Raw genomic sequence first — 22,816 nt, 5'->3', positions numbered from 1 at the left:
TTTCAGTTTTCACTCCCTGGTGATTGATGTGACCATGGCCTTGGACACACTTTCCCTGCCTGTACTGGAGCCTTTGACTCCTGGGAGACTACTTGATGTGACCGTGTTAGCACTAAGCTGCCTCTATGCAGGTGGGTTCATTGAAAAAGCTCCTCTTGTAGAGTTCAGACGTACGCAGAGAACTTCAGGTGTGTGTATTTCTTTTCTCTCAGGTGTGAGTGTGGCAACTTGCATGGCCATACTGCAGGTGGGCAGTGGCTTGCAGCTTCGTGCGGCCTCCACTGGCTCCAAGGAGGAAGACTATGAAAATGACGCTGCTACCATTGTGCAGAAATGTGTAGGTGTCATTAGTGAAGGTGGCAGATGATTTTTGATAGTTTTATTGTCTTTGGTACACCGCTGATCTTCTGTTTTTCCTTTTTTTCAACAGCTGGAAATCTATGAAATGATTGGACAGGCCATCTGTAACTCTCGCAGAGCTGGAGGGGAGGTAGGTGAACTATTTGCCACAGAGTATACGACATAAGTGAGAAAGGCCCATATCTGAGATTTGGTTTCGTGTTTCAACAGCATTATCAGAACTTTCAGCTCTTGGGTGCTTGGTGCCTGTTGAACAGCCTGTATTTGATACTGAACCTGAGCCCCACGGCCCTGGCTGATAAAGGGAAGGAAAAAGATCCCCTGGCAGCACTACGGGTCCGAGACATCGCCACCCGAACCAAGGACGGAGCAGGATCTCCTAAACTTGGCCCAGGGAAAGGGTTAGTGCCTTTTTGTTTCGGTGCTTCAAGTGAATGTCTAATGAATATGAGTCCATGAAATATAAGTGCAGGGCTCGACATTAACGCTTGTCCGGGACAAGTGGATTTTTTGAAGGGTCAAGTGAAAAATAATTTTACTTGCCCGACGGACAAGTATCCTGAGTAAAATGTCAAAACAAAAAATAACTAGGGAATCACCAAAGTGCAATAATGATTCTGCATTCCGTTAGTGTAAGTGGCGATCGGTAGTGGATAATATAAAACGAACTGACAAGGTTGTGCTGTCGAGGCTCGCACTGCCTCTCGAGGAGAAAATCGAAAACAAATGAGCGCCGCTCATACAAAGAAACTCAGTTAACATACACGGTTAAAATTGTGTAGTTTTTATATTTATAACATATGATACAGTTAAGCAACATCACACTAACAAGAGTGTTGTTTTCCTGAATACCATCACAACTGAAAATGACACTGATTTCATATGCCAGTTCCATAAACAATTAATTAACATTAAAGTCACTTACATTTTAGATGCAATATGGACAGTTTTTGTTCTATTTCAGCAGCGAAAATAGTTCCAAGCAAATATTACAGCAGAACCGTAATGCATCTCACAGCAACAGCGTTTTACTGAATGATTCAGCGTTTTAATGAATTGGTTGAATCAAAGATTCAATGACCTATTCGTAGACAACCGCCAAATTCTTGAATGAATCAGCCGTTTCACTGAATGACTCGCTCATTAAGACGGTCACATGCTGCCACCTACTGGTGGTTTAGTTTCATCTTTCCAACATTTCTTATTTGTATATTCAAAAATATTTAAAATAATCCCATAACATTATTTAATGCAGTTGTAAATTTTCAGTGTAAATGATTTAATTTGATTGGTAACAGCCTATAGTGTCTTATTCTAATTTAATTTATAGATCAAATTTAAGAACATAAAAGGAAAGCTGAAGCATATCCTATATTTAATGAGATTATGGAAAAATGCCCTTTATAAAAAGGTAAAAAATATCACAAATATGCATATTTAAATATGTCAAAGCTGATTGAACACTGGTGAGAATATTGCTTCAGAATAGATTATATTTACGAAAAAAATCCGGACAAGCAAATTTTTTACTCGGACAAGTGAATGACAGATTTACTTGTCCGAAGGACAAGCGTGTGAACAGGGTTAACGTCAAGCCCTGAATTCTATGATATGGAATCTTTTTTAAAAAAAAAGTTTATATACAAGTTTATTTATATATATATAGGATTTATATATGTGTATATATAAATATAGCCTTGCCATGACATAAGGTCAAATTATCTATTATTTTATTTATTGACCTTGAGAAACTTTCATGATGGTCTCTTATTATTATGATACTTTCCTGATTTCATATTTATAATATATTTTCCCCTAAAGAAATAAAAGGTTTGGCCAAAATACTTAAGGTTTTCATTCTTTTAATTAAGCTTTTTTCCCCCCTTCATTTTTGATATCGGGTCAGCATCATCCTGTCCCGATATTATAATATCAGTATTATGTATTAAATGTATTAAAATCATTGTATGTATGAATTGTATTTATGTGATTTTTGAATATTACAAAAAATAATTTTCTTCCCACCCATCAGTCACCAAGGCTTTGGGGTTCTGTCAGTCATTCTGGCCAATCACTCAATCAAGCTGCTCACATCACTCTTCCAGGACTTACAAGTGGAGGCTCTTCACAGAGTAAGACCGAACACAAGTGCTTCTTTTGAAATACTGTGGCATTTTTATATTTTAAATATGAGTGAAGCCGTTTTCTGTCTTCAAGGGTTGGGCCAGTGACGGGCCTCCAGCAGAGCTGAACATCATGGCCCAGAGCACATCCATTCAGAGAGTGCAGAGACTCATTGACTCTGTCCCTCTCACCAACCTGCTCTTCACGCTGCTCTCCACCTCCTATAAAAAGGTATGTGGCCACAAGACTCAATCATGGTTTCTATGAGGAAGTGGTCTGCTGTGCTTGATGAATGTGGTGGCTCTGGTTCTGCTTGATTTCAGGCATGTGTGCTGCAGCGTCAGAGGAAGGGTTCAGTCAGCAGTGACGCCAGTGCCTCCACTGACTCCAATACTTACTATGAAGATGACTTCAGCAGCACAGAAGAGGACAGCAGTCAAGGTAGCGAACACTGCAGATTTCTTGTTCTTGTTATACTAGGATTTCTTGTCCTAGGGTTATTTAAAGAAACCCTCCTGGTTTAGCACTGCTTGTTCACACCGCTGATTTGAAAAAGACTCCAAAATGGGCTTGTATAGCTGTGGGAAGAAGGGAGACAACAACCAATAAAACACCTGCAACACACTAATTATACTGACAAATTAATATTTAAATGTGAGCGGAGAAAAACAAACAGTAGGCACCTTGATGTATTTTAAAATATAACCCTATGACAACAAACTCACAAAAATCTTTAGAGACTAACAACTATCATGACCAAATCAAATACATTTTGTCAAATTATACTTTATGGAAATATCAACAAATCAGCATTATAACTTTGCAGAGCTACTGGTCTATATGAAAAATGAACAAGAACATTTGAAAGGTCTAATAGTATTTACTATTAATACTTACCAATAATAATATAGCACCACAGTCTATGAACAAATGTCACATCAGTTTAACACAGAAAGAATAAAGGCTTTTTTTTTAAACTTTTTTGTCCATTCTTCTTTGAATTTTCGGTCTACATCATTGTCCTCCGTGTATCAGAATAATCCATCTTGTCATCCCATTCATGATCAGATGTACCACTGTATCAGTGTCCTTGCTCAAATATATTTCATTAGAAGACATGATGAAATGTGTGCATACACCGTGCTGTTTCATGTTTGGAGCAGGAGAACACAAGTTTTTTTTAACTCATTGTGACGTTCCGTGCAGAAACTGCTCTCATGCGCTCTTCGTGTTGTTGTTACATATGAAATATTGTTAGCCATATTCTCTCTGACTGCATTTCGGTGCAGTCTTGTGCTACTCTACTGCATTACACTTACCGCACATATGTCCTAACGCAATGCTGAACAGGCAGAGGTGAACGAACAGCACTGAACCTGTCGTGTGTGAGTTCTCCACTGTAATGCCATCTCCTGTGTAATACAGCGCAGTGATTGGTTTAAAAGAGTTTATTTATTATTGACGTAGACAAGTACTCTTAAACCATGGCAGCCAATCATCCCTCAGAATGAATGCATATACTTAGCTTTTTGTGACATTGCTTTTTAAATTGGAAGAATGAGATGGCCCAGAAAAACGAAAACGGAACCACTTTTCTCTTAATAATAAACATAATGAGTGCTATTGTTGTTTTCATGAATGTGCAACCGATACATGCAACTGTTAATATCTCAAGATGTGTTTCATAACCCTTTAACCTCGCAAATGAAGGCCACAGTGAGGTCAGACATTGTAGTTGATGAACTTGTAATTCAATGACATTTCAGTTTCATATGCAGAGTAGTTGCTTTAACCAGTAAATCTTCCCATTAGATTGATGTCTAGCTGGCTGAATCTCACAAATAAATCTAGTTATATTAAAAAATTATTTTGCTGAAAATGAAGCGCATTTTTGGACTTTTGTCTCATGACAGTTAAGCACATTTTGCAATGAAGAAAAATCACGATCAGTACTGGAATATTAATGAATAATAATGAAAATCATTCTGTCTGCATTCATGTATATTTATTTTATTTTGTTCATATTATATTTCCTTGTTGATTGTTTTTTTTTTACTTCTAAATAAACTTTCTTAATGCACTTTATAATAAAAAAAGAATTATTGTAATTCTGATACATGGTTTAACTTGATGCTTTTTTTATTGCTGCTACAATTGGGAAGGATGGATTTAAATGCGCTTATTTTTGATAACAGTAATCAAACATTTTTTTTTCTCTAAAATAGCCTTCATTTTCTTTATGCAAAATGTGTATATTTTGTCCTATTTTGACATCTGCATTTTGACTAAATTAATACAAAATAATGAATATATAATCAAATCTTTGCAAGATTTTATTTCTTTTTTTTCCTTGGGTTTTTTTTTTTTCGCTTTTTTTACACACCCCTAAATAAGTAAAAATATGTATTAATGCATTTTACAATTAAAAAAATTATGCATTACCGTAATGCATTTTTCTTTCTCTTTTTGTATTATGATAGTCTACTGACAATTGGGAAGGGAGGATTTAAATGAGCTTGATTATGATATCAGTCACGTCAAAATGCAAAAAAAATCGTCCTTAAAAAAACAGTCTTCATTTTCTTAAAGCAAAATGTAATTTTTTTTCCCCCTCATTTTGCATTGAAATATGACCTGTGCTTTTCTTGACAGTTTTGTGAGGTTCCCCCAGCTGTCTTATATAATGTTATTAGAATGAGTTATTTTCTATGCAGCTGAGTACAGGGTTTGCTTGTGGTTTACTGAGCTAGTGTCAGGGCTGAGGAATCTCAGGGACATTCTCAGGCAGTTCCTGAGCACTGCTCGCTGTAGTAGAAGGACAGCAGTCAGGCCTCCCCAGAGCTCAGAGTCAGGTCAGTTTACTTCCTGCTCCTGAACACTGTGGCACGCTAAGCATGCTCTGCTAACTGTGCCGATCTGGCAGCCATCACAGCCAGTGACAGTGTTCATTATTTCAGCAGAGAGAAGACAGGAGAGGACAAGAGCAGCTTGTTTCTCAGGTCAGCAGATCTCTGTTTTAGGCCAGACTCGTAGTGTCTCATTATGCTTCTATTTATTGTGCAGTAAACAGTAAAAAGATCTTAAGTAGATTATTTCCATGGCTAAATGGAAACAGCATCACTGTTTGCATACAGTACAGTGACTTCATTGAATGCGATGCTGAATGTCACTCTTGCCGTGTTTTCAGATGATGATAGTGAGCCCATTCTGGGACTGTGGTTTGAAGAGACTATTTCTCCCAGTAAAGAGAAGGTGGCACCTCCACCTCCCCCTCCTCCCCCACCTCTGGAAACGTCCCCGAGACTCAAGAGCCCCAGCAAGCTGAACACGGCAGAGAATGGCAACATCCTGGCTAGTCGCAAAGACCCAGAGTTGGTAAGGCCACAATGTAGTAGTGCAGATCTGATTTTGACTAACTTTGCTGCTGGAACTGAAATGTTGTTTTATGTCCAGTACAAACACTATTGTTATATGGCAACAAAGTATCATTTATTTATTTACTTGCGGGTTGCAAATACCATTTCATGTTGACTTGACATGTTTCTTGTTCCAGTTTTTGAGTTTGGCCTCAAGCATACTAAACTTCATAACCACCTCCATGCTGAAGTCCAGAAATAATTTCATTCGCAACTACCTGAGCGTGTCCCTCACAGAGCAGCACATGGCCACCCTTGCCAGCATCATCAAAGATGTCGATAAAGATGTCAAAGGTTTTTTTTTAAGCCCCCCACTCTTATCTTTATCTTACATATAGGCTTCCATTAAGGGCTTTTCCTAACATGCTACTTTTTTGCTATCCAGGTTCCTCTGATGAAGATTTCGCCTCAGCCCTCTATCACTTTAATCACTCTCTGGTAACGTCAGACCTGCCCTCTCCATCCCTACAGGTACGTTGATAAAAAAAAAATGCTTAATCTCAATATTACTTTAACAAATTTGTGACACAACAGGTATCTGATACCTTGTTTTCTATAACTTTTCTTCAGAACACTCTTCTACAGCAGTTGGGTGTTGCCCCATTCTCAGAGGGTCCCTGGCCCATGTACATCCATCCTCAGTCTCTCTCAGTGCTCTCCAGGTTACTGTTGATCTGGCAGCATAAAGCCAGCCAGCAGGGGGAGCCTGATGTACCCGAGTGCATGAAGGTCTGGGAGAGGTAAGACATCTCTCAATCGTAAAAAGAAGTAGTTTTCTTTTCTCAAATGTAGCTTTGGATTATTCACAAGATATATTGTGTATTAACGTCAAGTTCATCGCAAAACATATTCACAACTGGAATATATTTTCCTTAGGTTTGTGGGCACTCTAAAACAGCACACACTACAGGGAGCGGTACCTGCTGACGAGGACCTCAACGTTGAACACCTCCAGCTGCTTTTGCTCATCTTCCACAACTTCTCTGAAAAGGGCCGCCGCAACGTCCTAACCCTCTGCATGCAGGCCATCACTGAAATCGCGGCCCAAGTTGATTCTCAGCTTCAGGCTGTACCCCTCAACCTGGCCCGCATCTTGCTTGTGTTTGACTACCTGCTGCACCAGTACTCAAAAGCTCCCTTGTACTTGTTTGAGCAGGTACTACTGTAGCTGTACTGTCAGTGGAAACATGCCACTGTTCTGTTTAGATGGTTTTTAACAATTCGATTTTATTTGCACACTCAGGTTCAGTACAATCTTCTGACACCATTGGCATCCGGAGGCAGTTCAGGACAGGAGGGGGGAAAGAGAGGTGCCATCCCACTTTATTATGGTTTCAAAGAGGTGGAGGAGAACTGGGCCAAGCACTGCTCGCCAGGTAGGAGTAAGTCAGACCTCATATATTTCTCTCCATTATGCCCTTGATAATCTATATCACACATACAGCAGTACTCAATAAACAATAAAAGTTGAACGCTTTGCTAATCTAGTGCAAGAGCTGTTTTAATTGTTCTTTATGTCTGTTGTCGCTATCATTTAGATTCCATAGTGCAGCCGAAATTCTACTGCGTTCTGTCCCCTGAAGCCTCAGAGGATGACAGGAGTCGTCTTGACAGCAAGGTGAGGCCACACATCCCAAGTCTACACAAGTATTACAGCCATGGGAGTGTCTCTGCACATAGTTAACCCCTAGGAGTCTTAGCTGTTTTGGGGCCCTTTAGAAGTTTTGACATGCTCTGACATTTGTGCATTTTTCAGTTGCTTATAAACATATTAATGGCAAAAGTGTAATTACACTGTATTCTGCACAAACTGGGCTACCATAATATGTGAGCAACATGTATGTACATGCTTGTATTTTTGAGAGAATAATGTTTATGCATAATTTTTGAAAAAACAAAAAAAAATTGTTTTAAAATTAAGGCTTCAAAACACACAATAGATATGTGTTCACAAGCCCTTTGATTATTGGGTGTTTTTGTTTAGAGTTTATGATTTCAAATAGTATCTGGTGACTTTAGTTTGATTAGGACACTTTTTCCAAGTCATTTCAATAACAAATATTTTCTGAATATTTTGTAAATGATCAAATATACAAAATACTCAAATATAATTTCAAGCTTCAGTCAGAAACACGTGAAATGCATGAGCCAGCGCTAAGGCTATTGTCTGCTATTTTGGTATCAAATATACTAAAATATGTATTATACCAGTCTGTTATATTATATCAAATATATTAAAAACATTGATTAAAATTAAGATACAATTTATACAAAACGAAATTCAGTTTAAAGAAAGCAATTAACTTTCTAAAAAACAACAACATAGGGTATAATATTTAAACATCAATATGAAGCAAAATTCTTTTTAAAAACATTGATTAAAATTAAGATACACTGTCTCTAAATTTAAGGACAAGAACCCCATAGTGAACATAAAATTAACATTTATATATAAACATGGGTTTTTAAGTTAATGTTCATGTTATTTGTCAACTGTTCCAGGTCTTCCAAGTGCTGTTCAATGGTGCGGTGAAGTATGACGATTTATACTCCTCGTTGATCTCCCTGTTGGCTGCAGGCTCCCGCTTTGACACAGCGAGACGGCAGGAAAATAAGCCCATCACCCCAGTAGTGAGTTAAACACATTCTGCTAATTTCACAATTACCTTGTGTTTGTGTTGGTGGACCTCTACATGTTGCTGTCAATCTCTGTTACAGGAAGCATGTTCCTTGCAGTACTACTTCCTGGTGCTATGGAAGATCTTGGGAGTGCTGCCACCCTCAAAAGCCTATGTTGAGCAGCTTAAGAGTGGCAACAGTGACCCCAGCGAGAGTGACATCTTACACACCCTGAGGTGGTCATCAAGGTTGCGAGTCAGCACTTTTGTCAACTGGATCAAGGTTGGTTTTGTAATTGTAACATTAAGAAAATCTTGACCAAATGATCAAGGTATTCTCAAGTTTTTAACTCTGTTAACTCTCTTTTATCAGGAACACCTAGTGAAACAGGGAATGAAAGCTGACCATGCCACATCTCTGATCGAAGTGGCCTCGGCCAAATGCAGTGTAGTGAAATATGATGTGGATCTTGCAGAGGAATACATCGCCAGACAGGTACACTCTGAGAGTAGCCATTATTGGCTGATTATAGATTTGTCTCCTTGTCTCATAATATATGACCTCATAAAACATCTCCTCTATAGATTTCGTCGTTTTGCTGCGTGGACCCCAACAGCATCCTACCTCTTCACCAAGTACCCTCTCTACAAACCATCTACACATTGGATGCTGTGATTTCCAAAGTGCAAGTGTCTTTAGATGAGCATTTCTCCAAAGTAGCTGCTGATACAGACCCCCAAAAATCCTCTGAGATCACCAAAAACCTGCTGCCCGCCACGCTGCAGCTCATTGACGTCTATACAGCATTCACCAGGTTCTTATTATACCATGTAGATTGATGTTTATTACAGATTTTAAAGGATTGTTCACCCAAAAAGGAGAATTCTGCCATCATTTATTCAAACCACCATAAAAGTTGTTTATATGACTGCAAAATATGAAGTGCTTCTGCTTGATAGCTTTGTGTGTGTTTTTTTTTTTACTCTTAATCTTTGCCACTATTAAAAATCATTGAGGTAAACCCAAGAGCCAGAATTTTTTTTTCTTGAAAAAATTGTGCGGTCTCATTTGTGAATTGGATCAACTTTTCATTGAAAAGAACTCTCTCAAAAGAACAATTTCACAAACGCATGAGAGTAAATAATGGGTGAACTATCCCTTCAAAGTCTTCAAATAAACTTTACGAAACCGAATGCTTGAATGGAACTGTCCCTAAGCCCATTTGCTGGTCATATGTTTGCTCAGGTCATACTTGCTGATGAGCCTGCCAGAGGAAGGAGAAAACAAACCTACTGAAGCTAAACTGCAGGGTTATTCTGCTGTGTTGTCCATCGGATCCACACGATGCAAAGCCAACTTGCTTGGTAAGAATTCTGGATAATATCAAGATTTTATTGACACAATGGCTTTTATGTATATTGGCATATCTAATCCATTTGTTTTGTGCAGTGCAGGGTACATACAGGTGTTTTAATTTTTTTTTATTTATGTCTGCTTTTTATTTTTGCTCTTTCAGGTCAGACTGTGATGCAGAATCTGCCATCAGCTGTTCAGACACTGTGTGAAACATGGAACAACATTCACACTAATGAATTCCCTAACATTGGCTCATGGGTATGCATTCTTTTACTTCAGCTCTGAGTAAACATACTACCTTAGTTCTTCACTTTACACTGATCGATTTCTTTGTCCACAGCGGAACGCTTTTGCCAACGACACCATCCCATCGGAAAGTTACATCAGTGCGATTCAAGCGGCCCACCTGGGGACCCTCAGCAACCAATCATTGCCCTTAGCCTCCTCTCTCAAACACATTCTGCTCTCATTAGTGCGCCTTACTGGGGACCTCATTGTGTAAGTCTTGAGCGACAGCTGAAACAGATGTATTGTATAACAGCTTGATATATGCTCAAGATTATTTATGTTTGGCTATAGCACAGAGGAGCTGAACAGTCCACAGGTGATCCGCACGCTGCTCCCCCTCCTGCTGGAGAGCAGCACAGAGAGCGTTGCGGAGATCTGCAGCACCTCACTGGAGAGGATCCTGGGCCCTGCCGAATCAGATGCTTTCCTGGCTCTCGTCTACGAGCGTCTCATCACAGGCTGCTACAACATCATTGCCAATCACGCTGACCCCAACAGGTGAGACCCCAGATGACCATATGATTTTTAAGCCAACTAAAACTTGTAAACTAAAGATTGTGTCTCTTATTCTAAAATAATCTAGATTAAAGGGTTAGTTCACCCAATATTGAAAATTCTGTTATCAATTACTGACTCTCATGTCTTTCCAAACCCGTAAGACTTCGGTTAATCCTTGTGAAGAGATATGATCGCTATAAGATCAATTGATTTAACTTAGGCTTTTATTCACATATACTGGCATATATAGAGTGCATCGCACTGCATGCTAGAACAAACCTCATTGGTTCTTTTAAATGTTTGTTACCTGGACTTTCAATAGAGAGGACAGAATACTGGTTTCTTTAAAAAAATATCTTAATTTGGGTTTCGAAGATTAACTAGTTTTAAGTAATGGGTAAATGATGACAGAATTTTCATTTTTGGGAGAACTATGTCTTTTAATATGTTTATGTTTCCAATTAGTGGTCTGGATGAGTCCATCCTTGAAGAGTGTCTACAGTACCTGGAGAAACAGCTGGAAAGCAGTCAGGTCCGCAAAGCAATGGAGGAATTCTTCTCATTCAGGTACATTCTGACGAATAAACTTTTTTTAGGAATGGCTGAAACCTTTGCATCATTTTAATACATTACTTTCCTCCCTTGTCTTGAAGTGGAGAACTGGTGCAGATCATGATGGCCACTGCCAACGAGAATCTATCGGCAAAGTTCTGCAACCGGGTTCTGAAATTCTTCACTAAACTGTTCCAACTCAGTATGTAGCCATGCTATTTCTCTCAAAAATGGTTCCTTTGCTTTTCTCCTCTTACATTTCTCATCTGTGTTCATCCCTCAGCGGAAAAAAGCCCCAATCCCAGCCTTCTGTGCCTGTGCGGCTCATTGGCGCAGCTGGCTTGTGTGGAGCCCATGAGGCTGCAGGCCTGGCTGAGGCGCATGACGGCCTCTCCTCCTAAAGATTCAGACCAGCTGGACACAGTGCAAGAGAACAGGCAGCTCCTGCAACTCCTCACCTCCTACATTGTCCGTGATAACAGCCAGGTGGGTGAGGGCGTCTGCACGGTGCTCCTGAGCACTCTCATACCCATGGCAACAGAGATGCTAGCCAGCGGAGATGGGGCAGGCTTCCCTGAGCTCATGGTCATCATGGCCACTCTAGCCAGTGCAGGACAAGGAGCAGGACATCTACAGCTACACAGAGCTGCCATTGAATGGCTCACAAGATGGTGAGTAACTGGCTTCTGAGGGACATTATTCATTAAAAAAAAATAATATATATATACACACATACATACATGCATACATACAAATGTTCATTGTGAGTTCATGTTGGCTCAGGTCCATTAAATAATATTAACAGATACAACTTTTCATTTTAATGATGTATTTGTAAATGTCGAAATTAATTAACGAAATGAAAGGTTAATAATTTATTTAGTAAACATGTAAAAAAAAATGCTACCAATATAAAATAATTTTACTGTATGTAGCTTGTGTTAACAAATGGAATATTCTTGTAAATGTTATATAACTACAATTTATAATAATAATAATACATTTTATAAATAATATTATGTATTTAAAAGTATTATACATTATATAAATCAATTATATATTAAAATAAATGTATTGTTAAATGTATATTTACCATAATAACAAAGTAAATATATGCATATAAATTAATAATAATATATAAATGTATAATAATAACAAATTATAACTGTATTTAAAAAAGATTTAAAAAATTTTATGATTTATTTAAAATAAATATTGTTAAAGTACGTCATTCTTTTGGAAAAAAAATTCCTATAAGAGAATAAAGGTCTGTAAGTATGCATATGTTTATATCAGCAGTGTTGGTCAAGTTTCTTGGAAATAGTAATTAGTTACTGATTACTTCTCCAAGAAAGTAATCCAGTTACTTTACTGATTACTTATTTTCAAAAGTAATTAATTACTTTACTAGTTACTTTACGAAGTTATGTTTCAAAACATGATGCACAACCTGAATTCGCTATAAAGCAATAGACATTTCAGCCTAATACTATTCTTTCTGCATATTCCATCATCTTAAATTGAATCAAATGAAACATTCTCTTTTTTAAACTTTTATTAGTTTCAATATTTTAACTTTGTGCACATTGCATCAATCAAAAATTAAATTAAATGCAACAGTCTCAGACTTGAAGAAAATTGTTGAACATTTAAACCTATTTTCTGCACATTCCACCATATTTTAATGAAATAAAGTCCTTCTTCTGTTAACATATATTTCTGCATATGCCAGCATAAAAAAAAAAAAATATTTTTTGTAAAATCTTTCCTTAGATGTAAATAAAATACAGCAATAAAATAATTAAAATGAAAGTCTCTCCTGACTGTATTACACATTTATTAACATTTACATCTTTTAACAGTAAAGTGCAGAGAGGAGTAAAAATGAGTTTACCAAAACAGAAAATGCTGTTGCATGCCACATTTAGGCTGTTAGTCCAGTCTCATTTTATGGCTACCCTGACAAGGCCCAATGTTTTTTATTTTTCTTTCGGAGTGAAACAGTGGTTATATCGCATCAGCAGAAGCTTCTCAGACCTCATATCACACAGTCTGTTCCTTTTCGGGGAAAGCACCAATCCACCTAAACTGAACAGAACGTCGGAACGATTCAGAGTCAACAGTGGAAATTGGCAGCATGTCCTCGACAATATAGCCAGCGACGAGCTTCTTTAGTTCATCGGTATTAAGTGCTGTTGCTTTTAGATTTAAGTCTAGTTTCACCTGTTTAGCAGGAGAGGGGCCGTCGGAGGTTCGCCCGGTTGAACTGGATGTAGCCGCGGTGGTCATGTCAGTTGGGGGTTCAGGGGTTTTTTCAGTAAGTTTAACATTTCTGTGCCGGCTTGCTAGGTGCTTGCTCAGATTTGAGGTAGAATTTTTTGCTGTAGATAAAAGTTTTCTTCCCACTCAGAGTGTACAGTGGACGCTGATGTTTTTGTCACCTTTAACCGAGTCAAACTCAAAGTAATGTCGGTACTTCCAAGCATTAAACGCTGAATGGTCCTGCTCTCTCCCGCGCTCCATGTTATCTTGTTCAACACTACACATGTCGCTGTTACCACTGACGTACGCAGCCTGCCTACGGGGAAGTAACAGTAATCTAATTACTGTTTTTGCAATTTTAATCCCTTACTTTACTCGTTACTTGAAAAAAGTAATCGGAAAAGTAATCGTTACTGCCCATCACTGTATATCAGCTAAAAGTTTTGACTGCCACTCATGGACTGAAGCCACAAAACCACAACTTTGATTTAATGGGGTATTTACCTCCTAAATGTGAGTTTTTTTTTTCTTCCTATTTTTCTTTCAGTAAAAAATACTTGTATCAGAAGAACGTTGTGGAAAAAGTTACCGCTAACGTGTCGCAAGGCAAGGTAGGTGCATGTTGACGGTAAAAGTCAAAAGTAAATTTTTACAGTAGCCATTCACACATCTTGGATTTGATTGTGTCGGGCCATAAGTGAAACACTCTTGTTTGCAGCATGCCAGCATGCTGGAGTGTGCCTGCCACATCATTTCCTACCTGGCAGATGTGATGAACGCTTTGAGGCAGAGCAGTGGCCAGGGCTCGTCCCAGCTCCTGATGGATGGAGAGGAGAAGGCCATTGAAGTGGACTCAGACTGGGTGGAGGACCTAGCTGTAGAGGAGGAAGACTCACAGGCTGAAGACTCGGTCAGGAAACGGTCCGCTCACTGTAGATTTAAAGATAGCTTTGATTTTTCCAGTCATATCTGAGTTTCTTGTGTTATAGGATGAGGATTCACTCTGCAATAAGCTATGCACCTTCACCATCACACAAAAGGAGTTCATGAACCAGCACTGGTAATCCACTCGGCCTTCCTTTGCTATGAAACAGAAGCGTTCAGGAGCTGTGCTGTCAGCTTTAAATCTCCTGCTCTTCCCCGTACAGGTATCACTGTCACACCTGTAAGATGGTGGATGGGGTAGGTGTGTGCACAGTGTGTGCCAAGGTCTGTCACAAAGACCATGAGATCTCCTATGCCAAGTACGGTTCTTTCTTCTGTGACTGCGGTGCCAAGGAGGATGGCAGCTGCCAGGTGAGACCGAATACTTCAGGTCATCATGGGAAAAGAGCAACAGCGGTAACTTTGGCTTGCAAATCATTTATCATTGACTGCCATTAGCTCATTTCAGATCTCCCCCAATTCATCAGGGCTTGCAACATTTAATCAGTTTGTCCTCTATTGTTTGGTAGTATATTACTTAAGATGAATTTGATTGTATTGTTAAAGGAATTGTTCACTGCTGTAATAAACATTTTACTCATGTAGTTTCAAACCCTTATTTTATTTATTTTTTAAGTGGAACATAAAAGGTAGCGGCTGTGGGTGGAAAACCCTTAGCATTGTTGAATATATGAAACGGTGATACAGCAGCCGATAACTGGCATGGCGCGGGGTTCTTTTAGCCCATGATCCAATGTTTTCATTGGCTTGGTTCTAAGTAAATGCTGCGCCACTCAAACTCTCATCTCCGCAAGCATTGTAAGTTTGGATTGCTTATGACGTGCATTTGAAACAACAATATGGGACAACCATCTTCCCATACTTGTAATAAGAATCACTTAAGTCTAATATTAGCATAAATATTAGTATTGTAATTGTACTGTTGTATAATAAATTAATAATATTGTGTAGCCTGAATAATACAATGTCATAATTTGACATTCTATTGAATTGGTATTCAGTTTATTTAATTGCCAAAAATGCAATCTTTGTCTCCCACTTTTTTTGCAAAAAATACACTTTTAAAATGTAGGGGGGAAAAATAAAGTAACTTGTTTGAGAAAAATGTAGAAACGTACAAGTTTGGAACAACATGAGTGTGAGTAAATAATGTTAAATCTGTAATATTTGGGTGAACTGTTCCTTTAATCTTCATTATAGTAGATCTATATCCATAAGATTTCCACTTAGATTTCTAATCTGAAAAGTTTTTTAGATCAACATTTCAACATTTAAGCCATATTCACTCATGCATGTCTCCTTGATGGAAACACAAAGCATGTAACCAACAATTTTGATTCCCTCTTCCTTGTGGTGTCCCCTCCCCTCCCCAAGCATAAACATCTTTGTAATTTAGTCAATGCAATGCATCCCGTATCCCTGAGCCTTTGTCTGTATCCTTGTTTTACAGGCTCTAGTGAAAAGAAGTCCCAGCAGTGGAATGAGCTCCACCATGAAGGAGTCCTCTGCCTTTCAGAGCGAGCTGCGCATGCCAGAGAGTGCCATCCGTCACCAGAGTGCTTCACCCGCGGACAAGGGAAAAGTCACCATCTGTGATGGCAAAAGCAGCGACGACGACAAGCCTAAGAAGAGCAGCGTGTGTAAAAACATTGAGGGCTGCAGAGAGGACCTGCTCGTCCAAGTGGTGCGAGAATTTCTTCGCTCTTCTTTCGCTGAATCATTGATGTTTTGAATGAAAGCAGAACGGACTTGTCTCACTGCTATCATTCTTTTTTGCAGGCAAGCTCCTCCACAGCAGCCCTGGTGTTGGAGTTGCTCATTTTCCTAATGGACGCCATTCAGACAAACTTCCAGCAGGCATCAGCGGTGGGCAGCAGCAGCCGGGCTCAGCATGCTCTCAACGAATTACACACTCAAGACAAGACCGTTGAGATGACCGACCAGCTCATGGTATGAACCAAATACCTCTGAATGCTCACATTGGTATTTCAAATCAAAATTGCTGACACTAAACATGTTTTTATCTTCCAGGTTCCCACACTGGGCTCACAAGAAGGTGCTTTTGAGAACGTCAGGATGAACTACAGTGGAGATCAAGGACAGACAATCCGCCAGCTCATTAGCGCACATGTACTGCGTCGGGTGGCCATGTGTGTGCTGTCATCCCCTCACGGACGCAGACAACACCTCGCTGTCAGCCACGAGAAGGGCAAGGTAATTCAAAAAACCTCATACACAAGTTTGTATCTTCGCTACTTCCTTTTTTTTTTTTTTATTGGGACTACATGGTGTTTTTGTTTTTTTGCAGATCACGGTCCTGCAGCTGTCTGCACTGTTGAAGCAGGCTGACTCCAGTAAGAGGAAACTGACTTTGACTCGTCTAGCCTCTGCTCCAGTTCCCTTCACTGTGCTCAGCCTCACAGGAAACCCCTGTAATGAGGATTATCTGGCAGTGTGTGGACTCAAGGTAGCGAATGCAGACAAAACTATGAAAGGTTTTTTTCCCAATGATTTTAGTCTCATTTCTCTGTGCCTATCACCTACAGGACTGTCATGTTCTGACGTTCAGCAGCACAGGCTCTGTGTCAGATCACCTAGTTCTGCATCCGCAACTTGCAACTGGAAACTTCATCATCAAGGCCATATGGCTTCCTGGATCGCAGACTGAATTGGCCATCATCACTGCTGATTTTGTCAAGGTGAATTATTGTACTTGTCTTGGAACAGCTTTGTTATTGGTCGAAATTATATATAATCCCAAACTTTTGAACAGTAGTGCATGTATAATGCTATTTCTTGCTGTATTTACATTAAAATGCAATTTTCCTCAAATTTGAGACATATGAAAGCTCAGACTTTGTCCTTTTTAATAGTCGTCATTAACTCATCCAATTTAATGTGATTCACAGAGTCTATTACACTCCAGTAACACTACACACATTTTAAAGTACCTACTCAGAGCTTTGTCCCAGGACAGAGGGACACTTTTACACATGCTGTGATGTAACATCCTATGTACCTCTAGAAAAAATAGCATTTCATTTGAAGAAGCGTCAAAATCTGTTTGCAAAACACTGGGGCAGCTTTCTTTCTTATCTGGGTATTACAACAGGGCAAAGTACATAAACCTCATATAATGTTCTATGCCGCCATGTACCCAATAAATACAATGTTAAAAAAAGAGACATATTTCCATATATAGTCACTGACCAAAAGTATTGTGCCTCAAATCACTGTTCCTTGCAGATTTACGACTTATCTGTGGATGCCCTGAGCCCCATGTACTACTTCCTCCTACCAAGTTCAAAGATCAGAGATGCCACATTCCTGTTCAACGAGGAGGGCAAAAACATCATTGTGATCATGTCCTCAGCTGGCTACATGTACACTCAGGTGATGGATGAGTCCAGCAGTGCCCAGCACGGCCCTTTCTACGTCACCAATGTTCTGGAGATCAACCACGAGGATCTGAAGGTTATTATGATGTTATCTTTTGCTATTTAGTCAGTTAGACTGCAGTAAGTTAACCAAATGGATTGAGCATGACAGCATGCTGAGTTAGTTGTGTGTTTGCTTCACAGGACAGTAATGGCCAGGTGGCTGGAGGCGGAGTCTCTGTGTATTACTCCCACGTCCTGCAGATGCTCTTCTTCAGCTACAGTCAGGGCAAGTCATTCGCTGCCACAGTGAGCCGTAGCAACATGGAAACACAGAGACTCTTCACCATCAATGTCAAAGGGTAGGATTCCTACATAAGGCTATTATTATGTAACGCTCTTTCACTCATGTGTTTTGTATTTCTCTAATGTTCATTCTCTTTCACGTCCAGTTCTAATGGAGGTAGTAAGACGTCTCCAGCACTCTGTCAGTGGTCAGAAGTGATGAACCACCCAGGGTTGCTGAGCTGCGTGCAGCAAACAACAGGAATCCCTCTGGTCATAATGGTGAAGCCAGACACGTTTCTCATCCAGGAAATCAAAACCCTGCCTGCAAAAGCTAAGGTCTGTTCCTAGATTTTCCTAGTGACCTTAAGGAAATATAAAATGTATATTATGATATTATGAGTTTTAATATAATATTGTAAAACATTGTTTTCTGTGATTTAGAGTGGACTGCTTAATGCAACATCTGTTTTTGTTTTTTGCCCCAACCTCCCTTTCTGAGGCTGCGCTAATGTTTTTGCTTACTTCCTTTGGCTAGCATATGCTCACACTAATTAATGGCAATTAATAATGTCAGGTGTGATTAATCTGTGCATTTTACTTTTTAAAAATTTATTCACAGCCTTGGAAATACTACAAAATGTATCATAAATAAATATTTACTGGAGTATAGATTAATGTATTTTTTTATAAATATAAATATATATACTTTTTTATTTAATAATAATAATAATAATAATAATATAGAATTGCATTTGAGTTTGCATTACCAGTGCATTTTGGCAGTTATTGAGGTTACAAGAGAATTAATTATAAAATATAAAAATTTACCACTAACTCAAGTCCCAATTTACTACCGATACCAGGGTACCAAAGGCTGGAATGAGTAAAATGTTTGCAAACACACAAACAAGTCTCTCTCTTCCCCTCAGATTCAGGACATGGTAGCAATCCGTCACACAGCGAGCAACGAGCAGCAGCGCACCACTATGATTCTGCTGTGTGAAGATGGCAGCCTCCGTATATACATGGCCAATGTGGAGAACACGTCCTATTGGCTCCAGCCCTCCCTTCAGCCTAGCAGTGTGATCAGCATTATGAAACCTGTCCGCAAGCGCAAGACGGCCACAGCCAGTGAGTCACGCCACATTATCTCTGATTCATCACATGTTGTTTAGCACTAGAGATGTTTATGTGCCTTATTGTTTTCCCACATCAGCCACACGCACATCCAGCCAAGTCACTTTTCCTGTAGACTTTTTCGAGCACAATCAGCAGCTGACAGAGGTGGAGTTTGGTGGCAACGACCTGCTGCAGGTCTACAACGGCCAACAGATCAAACACCGACTGAACTCTACAGGGATGTATGTGGCCAACACCAAGGTATAAAAATGATTCTAGCTCCAATATTATTTAGAAATGATCATCAGTCGGTTGCTAAGAAATTTGAGCTACTTTTTCACTTTAAGTCATTTATGCTGTTTCCAGCCTGGAGGATTCACGGTGGAAGTAGTGAACAATAATAACTCAATGGTGATGACGGGAATGAGGGTGCAGGTGGGCACTCAGGCCATTGAGCGAGCTCCCTCCTACATTGAAATCTTTGGACGCACCATGCAGCTGAACCTGACACGCTCCCGCTGGTTTGACTTCCCTTTCACTCGTGAGGAAGCCCTTCAGGCAGACAAGAAACTCTCCATTTTCAGTAAGAGCCTAACATAAATCAGAGCTACCATGTACACTACCAGTGAAAATTTTGGACACCTACTCATTTCTTATAATTATATATATATAATAATAAATATAGCTGCAAGCAGCAATTGCGGGGCCAAGCCCAGAAGGCACCGCAAGGACAGCAAATAGCTCAAACAGCAAGTACAGCAGCACAGCAAGTTCTGCAGCACAGCACACCATTACACACAATTTTATAAAGTTGCCCAACACGGGACTCGAACCCACAATCTCTGGGTCTTGTGCCTGCAGTTTATCGTGTTGCGCCACTGGGCAGACATGCTTTCAAACAGCTGCCAAGGTTCCTTACTTAAAGTGAGAATCAACTTAGAATGAAGATTTTTTTTGTAAAAAATGCACTGCATGTAATATTTAAAAAGTTCAGATTAGATCATTCTCAGAATCATTTAATGTCTGGAACAGAAGCAAATTTTAGAATTAACCAATTGACATGCTAAGCTAGCTAGTATAAAGACACAAACACAGGCAAGGTCAAATTCAGAGACACATTTCTCAGGAACGGTAGTAACTATCAAGAATCCGTTCAGTCATTTCTGTGCGGCTCAGTCCAAATATCATCTGAGCAAACTTTGGGCAAAAACTGAAGGAAGAGTAGCGAAAAAACTGTTTTTCATTTGCGTCAATATGGCGGACAGTCAGATGTTGGGAAAATGACAAATGAGATATCGTTGAAATTGGCATAAATCAAGGAACATAATGACATAAAGAAATTAAATTTTGAACTTTGTTTTCAAAAGTTATAAGCCTTTTTGCAATAAAACCTTATATCTATGGAACACTAGGTGGCGCTGTTCTGAAACTTCTAATGTATGTTCAGGACATGCTGTCGGTCATGCATACCAATATTTGTGCAGATATGTTAAATATTATAAAAGATATTGCAATTTATGACAAAATCCAAGATGGCGGACACAGGGTTCATCTGATCCTAGCAAAGCCGGTATCCACGGATTTGGCATGACCCGAGGAAACCATAGACACCAATATTATGATTTTCTGACAAAGCGTTCAGAAGTTATGAGCAGAAATAGCCATTTTCGATATCTCACGACCTGTAGGTGGCGCTGTTCCCAACTTTGGCATGGACCCCCAGATCATGGGTCCGATGAAGCGTACCAAATTTTGTTTCGATTGATCAAAGTTTGGCCGATATATAGTTTCAGAACCAATTTTGGGTCGACCTCTTTAAGTTTGAGACAGTATAACTTTTGAATAAAGATAAATAAAAAAAATCTGTTCAGTCATTTCTGTGCGGCTTTTTCCAAAGGTCATCTGAGGCAAATTTGGACAAAATTGGACAAATTTTGAAGGAGGAGTAGCAAAAAAACTGAACACTGTACTTTTCAAAATGGCTGTTACTGTAATGGGCGGGGTTTTGATGTAAGGTGATGAATGCGATCAGCATGATAAGAGGAATCAGGTGTACTAAGTTTCAGTTTTTCTACCTCAAAGGGTTCAAAAGTTATAACAATTTCAATGTTGAAATTTTGAACTGGTGGTGGCGCTATGGAGTTGGGTGTAGAGACTCCAAATATGGTCCAATTACTTTTCATGAGCATCTCTACAATGTTGCCAAATTTCATCATTTTCCTACTTACGGTTCATAGGGCTGCCATTGACTCCCATTCGGGAAAAATAATAATAATAAAGTAAACTAACAACTAATTATTATTATTATACATGCATTTTCCTATAAAACTAGTTTAATGTGAATCATAAAAATGAATTTTAGCTCTTTCCCTGCCAAATACGGAATTTTCCAGGTTTCTGTGTTTTCACTGTTATATACGATAGGGGGCGCTATTACACATCTTCTGAATGAGTACAGAATCTCCTGATCAAAACACAGGTGAAGAATATGCAAAAAAACAAGCGATCATATGCATATGTAAAATAACGTAATTAGGGATGGGAAAGAGTACTTGAGTACTCGAATGTGACGGCGAAGTTCGATCGTGAAAACAATGATTGCCCTGATTTAAAAATATATATTTGACCAGTTTTTTGATTGGTTATTACGGCCTTTTGGGAGTTACCTGAGGTCTGAATGGTTAGCATTAGAAAGCACACCTTCCAGACCAGCGAAATAAAGTGAAACTGGATTTGAAAGAGTGCACTGCAGTAATGCCAGGAATCACTGTAATCATGAAATACAGTTAAGTGCAAGATGTGTAGTGCCAAACTGTCATATACATAGCATTATAATGTTGTAAATTCTCGTGCTTTAGTTGCCCGTGTATCAGCGTCGTTGTTAAGGGAAGAGCCAGTGGCATAGCGTCTGAGCATGCAGGGAATGCACGTGCAAATGGGTCCGGGCCAATAGGGGGCCCATGGGGAACTTTTAATTAAAACGAGGGAATTAATTTTTAATTAGTGGCCACAGTAAATATATATATATATATATTTGTATTCATGTCATGTGTAGTCATTTCTTGTTTTTCCGTTATGTCTAATTTCTCCGCCATTTCTTGTGTGCAGTAGAACTACTGTCTTTTTTTTTTTACGCTGCATCGCTGCGCCAAAAAAAAAAAGAGAACACCGTGTGAGAGGTTATAACGGCTAGACATCATAATTTCCCAGCTGAGTCTGCGATTTTCAGCTTTGCGATCAGTTGCCGATTTGTTCAGAGTGGTGCAGTCACACATACTTGCAACTGAGGAGAAGAACGCGATATACGAAGGGGAACAGAGATTAGTGGAGAGATATAACAAAGGCTTGTCTCAGCCCTTCCACAACAATTGATCGCATTCCGTGCAGCCTTTCAAAGACAAATCTCTGGGATGAAAACCGTTCAAGATCTGGCCAGTTTTTTGATTGTTGAGAACAACTCTAGCACATCTAGCTTCAGCTTTCATTTTGTGAAAATGATCAAAAAACGCTGTCGTTAATAGAACAAAATGTACATGAAAATTATATATTTGACAGATTTCCATTACATCATATAATACAACAGCTGATTGCATTATAATAAATTAAATAAAA

The 22,816-nt window shown here is 39.1% G+C and overlaps 1 protein-coding gene across 17 annotated transcripts in view; it reads left to right on the top strand.

Moving 5' to 3' along the window:
* Positions 1-22,816, top strand: part of ubr4 (ubiquitin protein ligase E3 component n-recognin 4) — a 58,910-nt gene that overhangs the window by 13,251 nt on the left and 22,843 nt on the right. For 7 of the 17 annotated variants that reach the window (XM_079803050.1, XM_079803063.1, XM_079803060.1 and 4 more), the window contains exons 8-48: positions 7-131; positions 213-337; positions 431-490; positions 571-761; positions 2,393-2,492; positions 2,578-2,715; positions 2,808-2,925; positions 5,442-5,483; positions 5,672-5,859; positions 6,038-6,194; positions 6,286-6,371; positions 6,471-6,640; positions 6,777-7,056; positions 7,144-7,282; positions 7,439-7,518; positions 8,403-8,531; positions 8,619-8,801; positions 8,892-9,014; positions 9,104-9,333; positions 9,765-9,883; positions 10,036-10,133; positions 10,216-10,373; positions 10,455-10,661; positions 11,127-11,228; positions 11,315-11,415; positions 11,497-11,884; positions 14,023-14,086; positions 14,194-14,385; positions 14,465-14,535; positions 14,624-14,816; positions 15,871-16,104; positions 16,200-16,370; positions 16,452-16,634; positions 16,729-16,887; positions 16,967-17,119; positions 17,667-17,894; positions 18,002-18,159; positions 18,250-18,421; positions 19,015-19,216; positions 19,302-19,465; positions 19,571-19,787. In XM_079803050.1, the coding sequence (XP_079659176.1) occupies positions 7-131; positions 213-337; positions 431-490; positions 571-761; positions 2,393-2,492; positions 2,578-2,715; positions 2,808-2,925; positions 5,442-5,483; positions 5,672-5,859; positions 6,038-6,194; positions 6,286-6,371; positions 6,471-6,640; positions 6,777-7,056; positions 7,144-7,282; positions 7,439-7,518; positions 8,403-8,531; positions 8,619-8,801; positions 8,892-9,014; positions 9,104-9,333; positions 9,765-9,883; positions 10,036-10,133; positions 10,216-10,373; positions 10,455-10,661; positions 11,127-11,228; positions 11,315-11,415; positions 11,497-11,884; positions 14,023-14,086; positions 14,194-14,385; positions 14,465-14,535; positions 14,624-14,816; positions 15,871-16,104; positions 16,200-16,370; positions 16,452-16,634; positions 16,729-16,887; positions 16,967-17,119; positions 17,667-17,894; positions 18,002-18,159; positions 18,250-18,421; positions 19,015-19,216; positions 19,302-19,465; positions 19,571-19,787 (6,398 nt within the window). The remainder of the gene's footprint in view (positions 1-6; positions 132-212; positions 338-430; positions 491-570; positions 762-2,392; positions 2,493-2,577; positions 2,716-2,807; positions 2,926-5,441; positions 5,484-5,671; positions 5,860-6,037; positions 6,195-6,285; positions 6,372-6,470; positions 6,641-6,776; positions 7,057-7,143; positions 7,283-7,438; positions 7,519-8,402; positions 8,532-8,618; positions 8,802-8,891; positions 9,015-9,103; positions 9,334-9,764; positions 9,884-10,035; positions 10,134-10,215; positions 10,374-10,454; positions 10,662-11,126; positions 11,229-11,314; positions 11,416-11,496; positions 11,885-14,022; positions 14,087-14,193; positions 14,386-14,464; positions 14,536-14,623; positions 14,817-15,870; positions 16,105-16,199; positions 16,371-16,451; positions 16,635-16,728; positions 16,888-16,966; positions 17,120-17,666; positions 17,895-18,001; positions 18,160-18,249; positions 18,422-19,014; positions 19,217-19,301; positions 19,466-19,570; positions 19,788-22,816) is intronic. The other 10 variants (XM_079803056.1, XM_079803054.1, XM_079803052.1 and 7 more) reach the window with 6 other exon arrangements.

Source organism: Gobio gobio (genome assembly GCF_949357685.1).
Source record: "Gobio gobio genome assembly, chromosome: 21".
NCBI classification, from domain to species: Eukaryota; Metazoa; Chordata; class Actinopteri; order Cypriniformes; family Gobionidae; genus Gobio; species Gobio gobio.
This window is presented reverse-complemented; position numbering and strand designations above follow the sequence as displayed.